Here is a 14251-nt window from a genome sequence, read left to right as displayed (position 1 = left end):
CTTCCTATTCAATAGCAAAACCACTATGTTCAAAATCATTATGTTTAGGTAATAGTTGATTAAATTTGATAGGAGGAGGACATAAATTTGCAGCTGTAAGATGATGACAGGTAGGACCCATCATTGACTGGAGGCAGGAAATGTATTAATGGCTTCACTTTTTTGATGCCTGCTCTTTAAAATCATTTGTTATTATTCTGCTAATGAGGGATTATCATCATCTTCTTCACCATTGATACAGTCATCAGCTTTTAACAGGGTCATCTTGTTAAAGAAAATACATTTTTGTTAGTTTAAAGTGTGTTTTTTGTTGTTCCTACTTCTTCATCTCTCAATACAAAGGATTTTGCTATAATTGTCTCTAACATGATATGTTTGTTTTTGTTTGTTTTGTGAGTTGAAGCTATGTTTGTATCAAGGGATTTGGGGATTTTCTGGCCTTATTAAGTGGATAAGAGCAAAGGAGAAAAGATAATTGGTGAAGTATGAATAAAACTGAGGCCCGTCCTTTTCATTTCTTGTAAATAAACACTTATTTTATTCCACTTCAGTAACTTCCAGCTAAAGGTTAAATTTCTCAGCAGTTAAGGACTGTGTGCTAATAAACTCTTCACCTGTTTCAAAGGACGATGTGGTCCAAGACTTGATTTAGAATGATATTTCACATTTTATCGGTTTGTAGGCTTTCTACCTATAGAACAATCTTTAAGTAAATGTGCATTCAAAGTGTGAGGGAGTTTCTGGATGGGGTTGTGAGATGTGCGATGTAGGAGGCACAGTTTGGTGCCATTAACAGGTGCACAAAGGAGGCGAGAAATTCCCCCTCCTGTGCTCCTGTGCGTGCTCACACACGTGCTCACTGGTTTGTTCGTGACTTGGGATAGAATGATCTGTTAACAGTGTGAAATCAGTAACATTAGACTTTAGCTGCTGGATAAAAAGGCTGGAAACCTCAAGTAAATAGTTTGTTTCTGCAGTTTTAAAGTTTCACAAGAATATCTTTAAGAGTTTTTTTAGTAAAAGAGCCTTTATCCTGCAAAATCCACTCAAAGCTTTAAACTGTGTCTAATGTTCTTCCTTCATCAGAATAAAACACTTAGTGATATTTATTTGATTCCTGCATCTCTGATTAATCCTTATTAGCACTGCTGTGTGAGATTCAGCCCCTCCCTGACGTGTAGAAACAAGCAGATGGAGAATATTGACAGAAGAAGGCTTCCTCCAGGAAGCGGCAAGCTTAACCGAGCTGCACCTGCACTGTTGACCAATGGCCACCTTCTCTGATCAGGGAGGGGTGATGTGAGGTAGATCTTCATGATTCAGATGAACAGACTCTACTAGCAGCTGATGTACACAAAGCAGCAGCCTCTGTTTTGTATGATACAGCAATTGGGTGAAATTGAAATGAAAATAAAGTTGTCTCTGTAAAAAGATTCAATTCAGTTTATTTATGTAGCCACAAATCACAACTAGTGTCATACAGCCAAATTGATTCAAAGTTTTCTATCTAAGGAAAACCAGTTGATTGCATTGACCTGTAGACTCAAATGCAATCCCTCACACTAAGCATTTTGGTAGCGACAGTGGAGAGGAAAAACTCCCTTTTAACAGGAAGAAACCTCCAGCAGAATCACGCTCAGTGTGAATGGCCATCTGCTGAGGCCGACTGGGGTTCAAATTGATATTGTATAACACAGTGTGTTATTGTAGTGGTGACTGTATATATTAAGTTTATCATCCAGGCTTGGAGGGAAGTATGGGACTCTCTGCAGCCCTATGGACCTGGTTTCTGGATGAGGTGGGAGACAATGAGTAGGAGAATATTCATATTTATTTAATAGGAATTTTGTCCGGTGGTTTCGGCCCCTCTCCTTAGGCTCTCTTTAAATAAGTCATAGTAGAAACGTTTGTATGTCAGATAACTTGTTTAATGCAAATAACAAACATTGCTGTGGGCTGAGATGAGCTCCAGTAAAAAAAAAAAAGGCAGCAGGCATGTGTGTGTGTGTGTGTGTGTCTGTAGGGAGCAGATTTTCTTGTTTAAAGGGTCCTTTTTCAGCAGCCTTCAAGACGATACCTTTACATTTTGTCCAAGGACTAGCAATGGCTTTTTTTTCCAAAGTTTTCTAAGGAAAACCAGTTGATTGCATCAGCTCATTGACTGGAAGGCAATCCCTCAAATCAAAGATTCTGCAGAGTGGGAGAGATAGAATGAAGCAGAATAATGAAAAAGGGATCTGTATGTCCTCCAGCAGTCTAAGCCTATAGAAGCATAACTATAGAGATAGCCCAGATAACCTAAGCCACTCTAAATATAAGCTCTATCAAAAAGGAAAGAGCCATATTTCTTAACTGAATGATACCTATGTAATGCTGAAGGCAATATTTCATCATATTGTAAAGGAGACATTAAAAGTAGTGTTACACCGATACCGATACCAGTATCGGATGGGGCCCTGATACTGCCCTAAAATGGTGGTATCGGTATCGGCCGATACTGCACAACTAGGTATCGGGTATCGGTATCGGGGCCAAAAAATGGCATCGGCGCAACACTAATTACAAGGGGGAAAAAAAGCAGATAAAGGAACTGAAAAGAGAATCTCCCAGTTCTTCATTTTATTTGGTCTGGTCCAGTGCTGAATCTAAAACTGAACCAAACCCAAACCCTATGTTGCAGAAACAATTGGTGGCAAGCTAAGGCCAGTCATGTGTTAGCGTATTCATTATCTGTTCTCACCATGAGATCAGTCTAACATGTACAGACAATATCTGGAGGATCTAGGAAAAGGCTAACTGCGTTACCAGGCAAGCCATGTTTAACAGACTATTACATGGATAAGAACGATCAAATTGTATGATAGACCAAAGCTTTTACAGCCTGTGGTTTGATTGCATAAGAAGAAATAATTAATCTGACAAAATAATTCAATGTTTTTCATTATTAATTCACATCACCTACTTGAACTGTTAGAAGCAAAGGTAATTAGATGAAATCACATCATAAAGGTATTGGTTAGGTCAGCATTTGGCTCATCTTACACAAAATCATTGGTTCACTGCTCCTCAAAACCTTTGAAATGTAAATACTTTGGGTAGCTGTAGGGGGTTGGGAGCAGACTTAAGGAGAAGAGTAGCATGTGTCAGGATAGAAATTTATTTATTTGGGGAGAATTTCATTTGTTTTCCATGATAATTTGCAGCCTGACGAAATAAAGTTCTTAAACATATTGGATCTAGTTATTTGCTCCCTGGAGTTTCTATTAGTTCAAATGTTGTACTTTCCTCGTCTGTTTGGAGAGCCTGACAATCAACATGCTTGATGGAACTTGATGGACGTGTATTCTTTGAACATTGTGTGTTGGAGCCATGGATTCAAAATGTAGGACAGTTTATCCCCAGAGCCGTGGCTCCTCAGGTTAACCGGGGCCTCTGGTCTTCCCTACAGGGACGCAGCACAACAATCCTGATGCAAGATTCCAAAAAGGTTTTCTGATAAATGCTCAAACAGCTCAGAGGGGTAGAAATCTGTACTTAGTAAATTAAATATTGACTCCTGTGCCTTGTGGTTAGCTGCTGTGTGCTGTTAAGACTCAGACACCACTATTACCGTTCATTTTTCACCTATGATCAGTGGATGCCAGGTAGTTCATCACTTTGCAGCAGAGTAGCTGCTGCATTTCAGCTGCAGTTCACAATCTTGTCAGTTCTTGTAAGCAGCCATGGTCTTCAGTGTAAACACACCAACATTTACTTGGTCATTTACTAACTCTGCCTTCAGTTTTAGTTCTTCACATTAGAGACAATGGAGGAAAAAACAAAACATTTCCAGCTTGACTTGAGCTCTGTATGCCAATCATTCCTCCTGATTCTTGCTGGTGTACAGGTGAATGGAACTGATGAAGATGAAGTTACAGTTCTTATTGTTTGCTTCGACACAGCAAATTTTTAAAACAGTTAAGGCAGAGGCTTAAACTGTGGCACCATTGGTCAAAAATGACAAACTCTACTGTAGAACTATACTATTCAGAACAGGTTGGACTCTTTGTTCAGCCTCTCTAAGTGAAAGGCTATCACAACCACAGGATAAATCACAGTTGTCCGAATTTCATCACTGACTTGAGCCCCTTAGGGTTGAATCCCTCCACCTCCAGTCGTAGGGGTGTTTCAATTTGTTGAGGTGTTTGAGTTCTTGAGGTGGTGTGGTTGCTGAGGGGTTTGGGTTGTTGGGGTTTTTGAGTTGTTACAGGGTTTTAATTTTCTGTTTCTTATAATGAGCCAGTGACACCATTTTAGTTAATTTGCTGTTGATCACCTTCTTAATTAGTTCTCAGACCAGCTCCACACTAAATTCCATGTCCGCTCCATCAGTCCATCCGCAATGCTTACTCAATGCTTTTGAAATCTACCACTTAACTGTGAGTGCCGCCCAGAGTCCCAGATGCTGCAGCCCTGGAGGACAGAGAATAAGCAGGAGATCAGATCCGGGCAGATATAGGAAGGCAAGATAATTCAGAGAGTGAAGCCAAAGCCCGTGCTGAGGACTTTCTGAGGATTCAGAACCATGAGATCAGAAGTACGAAGAAGTTCCCAAGGGTCACCAGGTCGGTGACCGGAAACAGCTCCAAGTTCCTCAAACAGGCAGAATCCAACAGGACTCCATAGACAGGTCAGGCAAACAGATCAGATGGGAACAGGAGGGGTCAGTGGTTGAGAGGCAGAACAGGCAATCAGAAAATTAAAGGTAATGCTGAAACACTCCTACCATTATTCTCGAGATAATGCTCCAGAATAATCTGCCCTGATGACTGGAAACAGGCAGTTCATGTCGAAACAGGAGCAGGTGGATCACATTAAAGGTAACGAGAAACTGGGCGGAGTTAGACAGGTGAATGAAAAGAGTAGTCCAGCCAGTCATCAGTGCCAAGATCATGACACAAATAGATCCTGTTTATTTGAATAAATTGCGTTAATTAATGATAGTTTTAAGAAATAATTTTTCATATGGACTAATTTCTACTATTATTTATCTAAAAGAAGCTGAAAAGGTTTTGTGTCCTTAAAATCTGAACATCTTTTCTCTGACATCATTCCCTGCAGTGGAAAAAATTATTCATCTAATAATTTTTCAAAGCAACTGAACAAGTCATTATGTATTTGTGGACCCAGCTGTTGGAAGATATCGCTGTATAAGAAGAGCTCTGATGTATAACATACGGTATTCAAGTAGTTTTTAAAATTATTTTTCAAATCGGTTTGCTGTTTTTCTTTGTTTATATTCTAACATTGCTGGTTTAGAGATTCATGCTGTTTATTATTAAATCAATCTCCCAAAATAAAACATTAATTTTGTGCATAACTATTTCACTTTACTTATGTAACGCCAATTTACAACACATGTCATCTCAAAGCACTTTACAGTTGAACCAGATCATACAGTCAAATTGATTTAGTTTTCTATCTAAGGAAAAACTGTTGATTGCATCAACTCATTGATCAGGCTCAGTGTTAGCGGCAATCTGCCGAGGCTGATTGGGGTTCAAGGAGACAGAAGCAGACAGATAAAGCTACTATGAGGAAAAATTAGAGAGTGCAGAACGCCAGAGATTGAACTAACAAATTCTACAGACTGGGAAAAGAGATTGAATGATGTCCTCCATTTCCTCCAGCAGTCTAAGCCTATAGCAGCATAACTATAGAGGTAGCTCAGAGGCTATCTCTGTAGTTACTGTATGAATCTGGGGACAACTTCTTTAACCCCTCAAATGAAATGATGGAAAACCTTTTTAATATCTCTATAGCTCATATTATTATGCAACCATCCGATTATTCAGTTCGGTCTCTGTTCTTGCTGTTAAATAAGGACTGGTTCTTAGCCACAGATCATTCAACTGCTTTTCCAGTGAAGTAAATTTAGTTCATGGCAGAAAAAGCTTCCTGCTTTAAAACGTACATATTAGGGAAGCATGACTAAAATGCGGTGCTTCCTAGAGTCCTGCTTCTGGTTTATATCAGTAATTCAACAATCAAACCCCCCTCAGAATGGCTGTACAGTTTATTACATGTTTTAGGTGATAAACTCAAAGTCTTTGACAATGGAAGGCCTACGGTACATCACCCTAATCTTTGTAATAGCTAAGGGTTTCCTAGTTTATGAAGAAATAAATATGAGCTGAGAAACGTGGAGGACCTGACTTGTAAAAGTCCGAGGTACAATAGAGTTACTCTTTGAAGCAACTAAGCTTTCAACCACCTTCTGAAAGGTTTCTCTGCAGTTCCTGAATTATTCAGGAAGCAGAACTGCGGGTGGCAGTGAAGATGATGACCTAAAGCCATGGCAGCTGTGTCAAAGATGACAAAGCTGGAGCAAACAATGAAAAACTTTCTGAATAACTTTGCTGTTGGATCTTATTGGGTTTCCCTGTAGACTGAGTGGATGCCTCTTCCTGCTGTAGAAAGTAGCTGCATGCTGTCTGAACTCATTACTTTACCTCACCAGACCCATTTATCTCTCTAAGATGCATGTCTGCTGGTGGTAATATGCAGCATTGGGCTCTCTATGTGGCAGCCTCCTGACATCAGAAGTAGGGAGTGATGCTGCATTTCCACTGGAAAACTGGCTGCTACTGGCCGCAGCAGTGTTTGATAATGAAATCTGTCCACTTCAATGTGTTTAATGGAAATCAATGGTACCACATCAAGGAAAGACATTTCAATATGGAATTTGATTAAAATGTGAAAACAGATGAAAATGAATTGAATAAATATTACAGAAAGACAGGGCCGCTGGAAGTCATTTTGAACTGGGGGTGCTCTGAAAATATTTTTTTATTTTTTTGTTGGACAAAAGACCTATGACCCTATAGGCGTATTTATAATACAATGAATAAAAATAGATAAAACGATTGAGATTCACTACTTTATTGTCAAATACACTTTAGTGCGCAAAACCACAGTCTGTAACACACAGACATCATCAGTTCTCAGGTGAATATATGCGCTAATAAAAAAACTTCACAATAACACTATAACTACGTAGATAAACCTGAGTCACTGTGTCACACGTGACTCTATTAGCTCCAAATCCTTTTAATTTTCAATTCCATTCAGTTTATTTGTATAGCGCCAATTCACAACACATGATGTCATCGCAAGGAACTGTTCACCAGATCACACAGTTAAATTGATTCAAAGTTTTTTAGTTGATTGCATTGACTCGTAGACACGAAGGCAATCCCGCACACTAAGCATGTTGTAGCGACAGTGGAGAGGCAAAACTCCCTTTTAACAGGAAAACCTCCAGCAGAACCAGGCTCTGTGTGAGCCGCCACCTGCTGAGGCCGACTGGGGTTCAAGGAGACAGAAGCAGAGATACAAAAAGCAGCTGTAAAAGGAAACACACAGCCAGGCAGACGAGCTCCGAGCCAGCCGCCATGTCAGAGGATTAAGAGAGAACATCCAGCCAGTCACAGTCAGAGAAACAGGTCTGCATTGAAAAACAGGCCAAGCACCAATATCTATAAACAAAGGTGTTGATGGCAGCAGCACATGTGATATTTCTCTCCAGGATGGAGTAACGGCCAAACATTTTTTGCAAACCACAAGGAAATGATGTAAACGTTATTGAACAGTTCTTCATTACACAAAGAACCAAGGATCAATAGGGTGAACTTGTCTTGATTAGGCCTCAAAATAATAAAAATAAAATCCAAATATATTTAATATTAAAATAAAAAAACGGCTAAATACTTTGTAGGATGCATCCAACCGCAGTAGGAGAGGGACTCTCCAGGACTGTGCTTGAGGACCTCTAGTCATTATCAAACAAATGTCTAGCTTCTTTTTGGTTTGGAATAAATTATGTTTTAGGTGAATTACCCCCTAAAATAGAAGCAGGGCATAAAATGTACAGTAGCAGCCACTCAAAATGGCCCTTCCCAGTCAATGCCAGCTGAATGGCAGTTCACTTCCCTGCAACTCCCAGCAAAATCCTTTCCACCTTCCAGCCACTGGACTGACCCCCCTTGCATATTTTGTTACTCTGACTCCACCCTTTCACTGAATTACAGAGTCTGACCAGGAGATGACGCTTCTCTTTAGATCCTAATGTCCACAAATCATAATAGAAAGAATATTTTAGTATGAAGATTGATGTTTAAAAAGGAATTGTAGGGGACCAGCCAGGGCTCCATCAAGGAAAGTGGGAAAATTTTCAATGGCTTCTACTGTAACAAAGAGTTGATGATGTCAGCAAACTGATTCCACAGTGACTCGGTGAATCTGGGTCCAGCTGATCTGTGGAGACAAGCTCATAGGTCACTCAGATCAGCTGATTTCTAGTTTCTGTTACATAGCATTAAATCACAACTCAATTCATCCCTTCTAATGATGGTGAATGAACCTTTGGCTGAATTGTATTCCCCTCTGGTCAGGACCCGAAACGATCTTCCTGGGTGGCAGATGGCTCCAGTCTCTCCTGTCCAGAGGCCAAATTGGCAGCATGCTGCAGAAGCAGGAAGAGTTGGCACAACAACCCCTCTATTCTTTAACCCTGGGGATCATTTTCACAGTATCTTTCATGGTGCTATCTCTCTTTCAGCAATGGCATTTGGTTCTTTGGGCTGATGACGCTGTCAGCAAACTGCCCTCTGTGCCGACATGGAAAACAAAGAGTCTTTAGTATCGTATTGTATTTGAATTGTATTAAGTATAGATGGATTTAAGAAGCTGAATCCTTCACAGACAACCTGATGTCTGCTCTGTGAACATTGTAGAAACGTGCGCTTGCTTATCAAAATTAGATCATGGTCATCTAGAAAAACCCTTTTTTTCTAAAAATCAGAACATTTTAGTTTCTAATAAAAATGTCATTTTCAGGTTTCCTTTAGCTATTGGTCAGAGCTTCTGTGTTCTTTTTCTATGTCTGCTTCTGCCTCCTTGAACCCCAGTCAGCCTCAGCAGATGTCCACTCACACTGAGCCTGGTTCTGGTTCTGATGGAGGTTTCCTGTAAAGTCGATGACTGGATGATCTGAATAATCTGGATCTAGAACGTGACCTGAGATGTAAAATGAAATATAATTATAAACTGAATTGAATGAAATAGCCGGTAATTACTTCAGTCAACCAGTTATCCTCACACACACACATTCACCCCAACACTCACCTGTTTTTAATTGGTTTATTAGTTAACTGACTAGTTTTGGAAACTAAAAAACAAAGACCATGGTATGCAGAAGTTTTAATCATTGTTAGCGTTTCAGAAATAGAAATCAATTGACCTTATCCGCACTAAATTAGATAAAATAATTAATTAAACAAATGAGGTGGATAAACAGAAACTTCAGAAACCTTGCTATAAACTGTAAAAATTGTTTTGCCGGCTTATTTTCATTTAACTACCCTCAAACTATTCATTTGACGCCACTTAAAATTCCCCAAGGCTTTATGCCAATAACGAACTGCAGTTCTGTTAGCTGTTGTTTCTTCTTTGATATGTGTGAGTGCCTGCACATGTATTATTCATACGGATGTGTGTGTGGGTGTGTGTGCATTGTTTGTAAGAGCACATGAGCTAAATGCACTGTAAGGCGAATTGGAGAATTGAGCTTTTCATGGTGAAATGTTCTTGTTAGAGTAAAATATGCTTATTCAAATCCCTTGTGGAATTTTCAGTTTTAGCAAGGCAGTCAATTTGTGGACAAGCTGGCCCAGGGTCCATGGATTCCCAATGTAAGCCACTTGCTGGGAAATGTTGCAAAATGACAGTGTTTTCAATGCTTGCTGTGCAAGCAACACTTTCTACTACTTTGCAAAGTAGGAGCATAACTTCTGTCTCATCACATGTCCCTCTGTAGCGTAGCGCAGTGAGTCCTTCTTTTTGATACGGGGTACCTGGTCAGTCAGGAACATCAGGGATAAGAACTTTGGCAGTTTGGTGTCCAAGTGGTGATGAGTTTCTATGGTAACCCCTGAATTAGGGAGAAGCAAAAAGCACTGGTACCTGTAGATCTTCCTCAAAGTTTCCAAAGTTGTTTTCTATCACTTGTATCACTATCCAGTGGTGGGCCGTTTTGGCATTAACATGCTGCATTAATGGCTATAGATAAAATATCGCCATTAATTCATGATATTATGAGATGAGCCAAACCTTCGTGGTGTGTGTCAAGTAATAGAGGGGGCGTTTCCAAAAGCCCATCAAGGAAAGGTGAGCAACATGTCTACAGTAATAGCCATTCAAAATTTCCCCACTTTCCTTGATGGTTGGTCCTTGGTTGGTCCTTGGCTGGTCCTCTAAAATTCCTTTTTTAAATGTCAATCTATGTACTAAAATATTCAGTCATGATTTGTTGACATCAAGATCTAAAGAGAAGCATCATCTCCTGGTCTGACCCTGTGATTTAGTGAACGGGTGGAGTCAGAGTAAAAAAATATGCAAGAGGGGGTCAGTCCAGTGTCTGGAAGTTGGAGAGGATATCACTGGGAATTGCAGGGAAGTGGCCTGCCATTCGCCTGCCGTTTGACTGGGAAGGGAAATTTTGAAAGGCTGCAACTGTACCAAGTCCAGGCTCAGGTGGTTTCTAGGTATTAATGATGTCCCTTCAGGTATGTCTGGTCGTAATACCCGCAGACAGACAAAAAAGTCAAATTGCATCTAATAAAAAAGAAATGTCTACAAAGAACCAGAAAATACCATAATTGAAAGATTTCTACCAAGAACACTACTTTTTAAGCTGTTCTGACTTTGTTTTTTTCCTGTTTTATTCTTTCCTGCCCATAGTGTCTGCCAACGATTGCGACTCAGGAGCCAATGCGGATTTGACCTATTACACCCTAAGTCCAGACTTCATCATTTCCCCTCATGGGACCGTGTTCCCAGCAGGGCCTCTGGACTACGAAAGACCGAATCACCTGTACGAGTTTGTTGTCATGGCAGTTGACAAGGGAGAGGCCCCTCGCACAGGGACAACGACAGTACGGATTAGAATGGCCAACATCAACGATGAGGCACCTGAGTTTTCCCAACACATGTGAGTATGAGCAACACAGCCCACTCACAGTTGATGGCTAAGAGGCCTGTGGTCATCTGCAGAAATATTTTTGATTATAAAATGAATTTGAAGGAAAAGTCCAGTCAGCAAGGAATGATCAACAGATCATTATTTATACCTAAAACTAATACGTTCGTAGTGATTTAATGAATTTAGCATCAATCAGTAAAAAAAAAAAAGAAAAATTATTTCCATTGCAATCCCTGAGTCCTGGAGCGTCCATTTTTTCCCAAATATAGAAAAAACATGTCACTCCAGCCGTCTTCCAGCAGTGATGTTGCGGTGCAGTAAGCCTAGCGCCATTCTCCCTGCTATACAAGCAAAATCAATGGGAACTACTAGACACATCTGCAATCAACAACAATTATTGAAGATTTCCAGAGGACTTCACCATTGAAATTCACCAGAGCTATAGTTAAATTGACAACGCCAACATTAATGGATTTGCCATTGAACTTCTGGCCAAAGAAAAGCACGTAATATGTAGCCAACATTTGGAAGAAGAATTTTTTCAAGATGACTTGGATAGTAGCATGTAGTGACAAACACCAGATACAGCACTGGGACTTGATCAACAGCCGTTACCGCACCGTGACGTCACAAACCGGTAGGTGGCAGTAGTGTTCTTTGACAAACATGGGTTCCTCCAGTAAAGCACATGAAAAATGTGCTGAAATGAAAATTACTCTTAATTAAAAACAATAATCATTTATTGAAAGTACTTTCAGAAGTTTGAATTCTGAATATGACTGGACTTCTCCTTTAAAACCAACATGCATAGAAAAAAACAATGGGTTTGCTGGATTGGAAATTTTGAAGTGTAGCAAAAAAACATTTTGTGCAACTAGTAATTCTTTGTTTTTCATCCAATTATCCTGAGAATTGCTTTAAGGAGACATTCTAGATTTAGTAGGAAGCAATTAAATGTGTCCTCTTAACAAACCTTGTTGATTCACAGTGCAGAATTGGTTTCCCTCTCGATAATGACTTTCCTTACAGCTGGGGCTGTCCTCTTTGAATGTATGTAACTTTGTCCTGAAGGGCACTTTTTTCACCTAAACAGACTCCATTCTATTACATAGAGAGCAAAATTGTTATTTCTGCATGTTACAGAAGAACATATCGGCCTCAGACATCTTGAAATCAATCCGTCTTTGTTTGATTTCTTACATTTTATTTCTTGATGCTCTTCAGCCACTGATTAGGATGTTTGAGGTGTTTAAATGCACCATAAGCACACCTTGCAAACTGATCTGACATCATGGAAGTGAAGTTTTCACATCAGGGGGATTTACTATTGGACAATACTAGGCAGTTGCCTAGGGTCCCAAGCTCCTGAGGGCCCATAAAACTCTGTTTACATGTATGGTTAATACAACTATTCCTTATTTTTGCATATTAATTATATTTTTGATAAAAAATCCTTTTGCTAAAATGCCATCAGAACACTTATAATATTAAGCGTGTCTCAGCCCCCCTGCCTTCAGTGTCCACAAACATAGGATCTGCCCATTTGCTGCACATGTTCGGAAAAGTCCAAACAGACAGCAGCAAACCATTTGTAAACAACCAGCAGGAAGAGCAGTGTTGCCAACTTAGCGCTTTTGTCACTATATTTAGCGACCTTTTTAGGCCCCTCTAGTACTTTGGTTTCAAAGTAGCACCCAGAGCCAAACCTAGTGACTTTTTTCTGCTACTGGAGACTTTGACTATGACATATAAAAGCAGCGAACTCTGCTCTCCAGAGCAAGTAGACTGGTAACCCCGTCTCCTGCTCTCCTCTATCTTGTCTGCTGTCATGATTCATGCAGCTATTATTTCATCCAGATGAAAAATGGAGAACAGATAAGCAGATCAGTGAAAAGAAGGACTGGGTTATTTACTTTTGTCTTTTTGGAAACACAGGAAGGAGCAATCAGCTAAGTGAGCTTAGTGCTTGGAAAAAATCTTTCATTCCTTTTGACACAGCATGAAAAGTCAGCTGAGTACAAAACATAGAGAGGAAAACAAGAAGAAAGGGGACAAGAAGAGAGGGAGAAAACCTAGAACAAATAATGTATGTCTATTCTATTAACATGTCTGTATCTGTGTAATGTGTCTGTTTTCTGTGTTGTCTTCTCACCTCAGAGGCCCCCCTGCCTGTTTTTGCCTAGGGCCCCAAATTCCCTAAATCCTCCCCTGTTTCACATCACTAGCAAATATTAATATTGGATAAACATAACAAAACTAGATTAAGGAAAATCAAGTAATTCAAATAATTGTTTTGTTCAAATAATGTTGTGATTAATGGATATTGAAAAGTTTTGGATAGCTGTTAACTTTTTAACATCCATATCATGTTTTTTAATCTCTTCATTTTATACACCTTAAGATCCAGTTGAACATTTCGTTTACTCTGAATGATCCATTTGGATAAATGTACAGTATTTTCTCCCAGCTGGCACACAGGATTCCCACTGTGTCACGATGAAGGTCTTTTTTATTATATTCTCAGAAACCTCATTGCTTCGTAGAAATGTTTTATGCAGCCTTGATACAGAGTATCTGAGAATGGGTGGTGTTTTAAATGTCATTGTACAGTAGCTGAATTAGTCAGACTTTTGCAAAGCCACTCAGAAAATGTCCTTCCTGGAGTGATTATTAGCGGCCTTGCTACTGTGCTGAGGCTGCTTGTCCTGCTACAGAATCAAACTGTGGGGCTTAAGGTCCGCCACTAACGATCCTTCTGCTCGATTTTCTGGTAGAAAGCAAAATTAATAACAATTATCATTCGGGTGTCTAGGAAACAAAGCAGCTGAAGTTATTATACAACAGTTAGACAGTTAGACTTTCAGATTCTAATAGGCTGAGCTAGTTTTAAACATCATACAGGACTTTATGGGCAAATTTATTCTGATGATCTTAGCCATAGGCTGCATGGAACCACAGTTTGTAGCACTGATGCCTTGGGTCTGGTGTTTACCCCAACTTTCATTTCAGTTTAGCTATCTACAGATGCAATTCAAATGTTGTTACCTCTGGCATTGCTGGCTGGCTGGCTGGCTGGCTGGCTGGCTGGATGGATGGATGGATGGATGGCTGGCTGGCTGGCTGGCTGGCTGGCTGGCTGGCTGGCTGGATGGATGGATGGATGGATGGCTGGATGGATGGATGGATGGATGGATGGATGGATGGATGGATGGATGGATGGATGGATGGATG

The 14251-nt window shown here is 40.0% G+C and overlaps 1 protein-coding gene across 1 annotated transcript in view; it reads left to right on the top strand.

The window, feature by feature from the left end:
- LOC107093830 (neural-cadherin-like) overlaps window positions 1-14251 on the top strand; it is a 501663-nt gene that overhangs the window by 135643 nt on the left and 351769 nt on the right. Inside the window, exon 6 of the mRNA XM_015389130.1 lies at window positions 10780-11029. Coding sequence (XP_015244616.1) covers window positions 10780-11029 — 250 coding nt within the window. The remainder of the gene's footprint in view (window positions 1-10779; window positions 11030-14251) is intronic.

Source organism: Cyprinodon variegatus, unplaced genomic scaffold (assembly GCF_000732505.1).
Source record: "Cyprinodon variegatus isolate N-32 unplaced genomic scaffold, C_variegatus-1.0 Scaffold448, whole genome shotgun sequence".
Lineage (NCBI taxonomy): Eukaryota > Metazoa > Chordata > Actinopteri > Cyprinodontiformes > Cyprinodontidae > Cyprinodon > Cyprinodon variegatus.
This window is presented reverse-complemented; position numbering and strand designations above follow the sequence as displayed.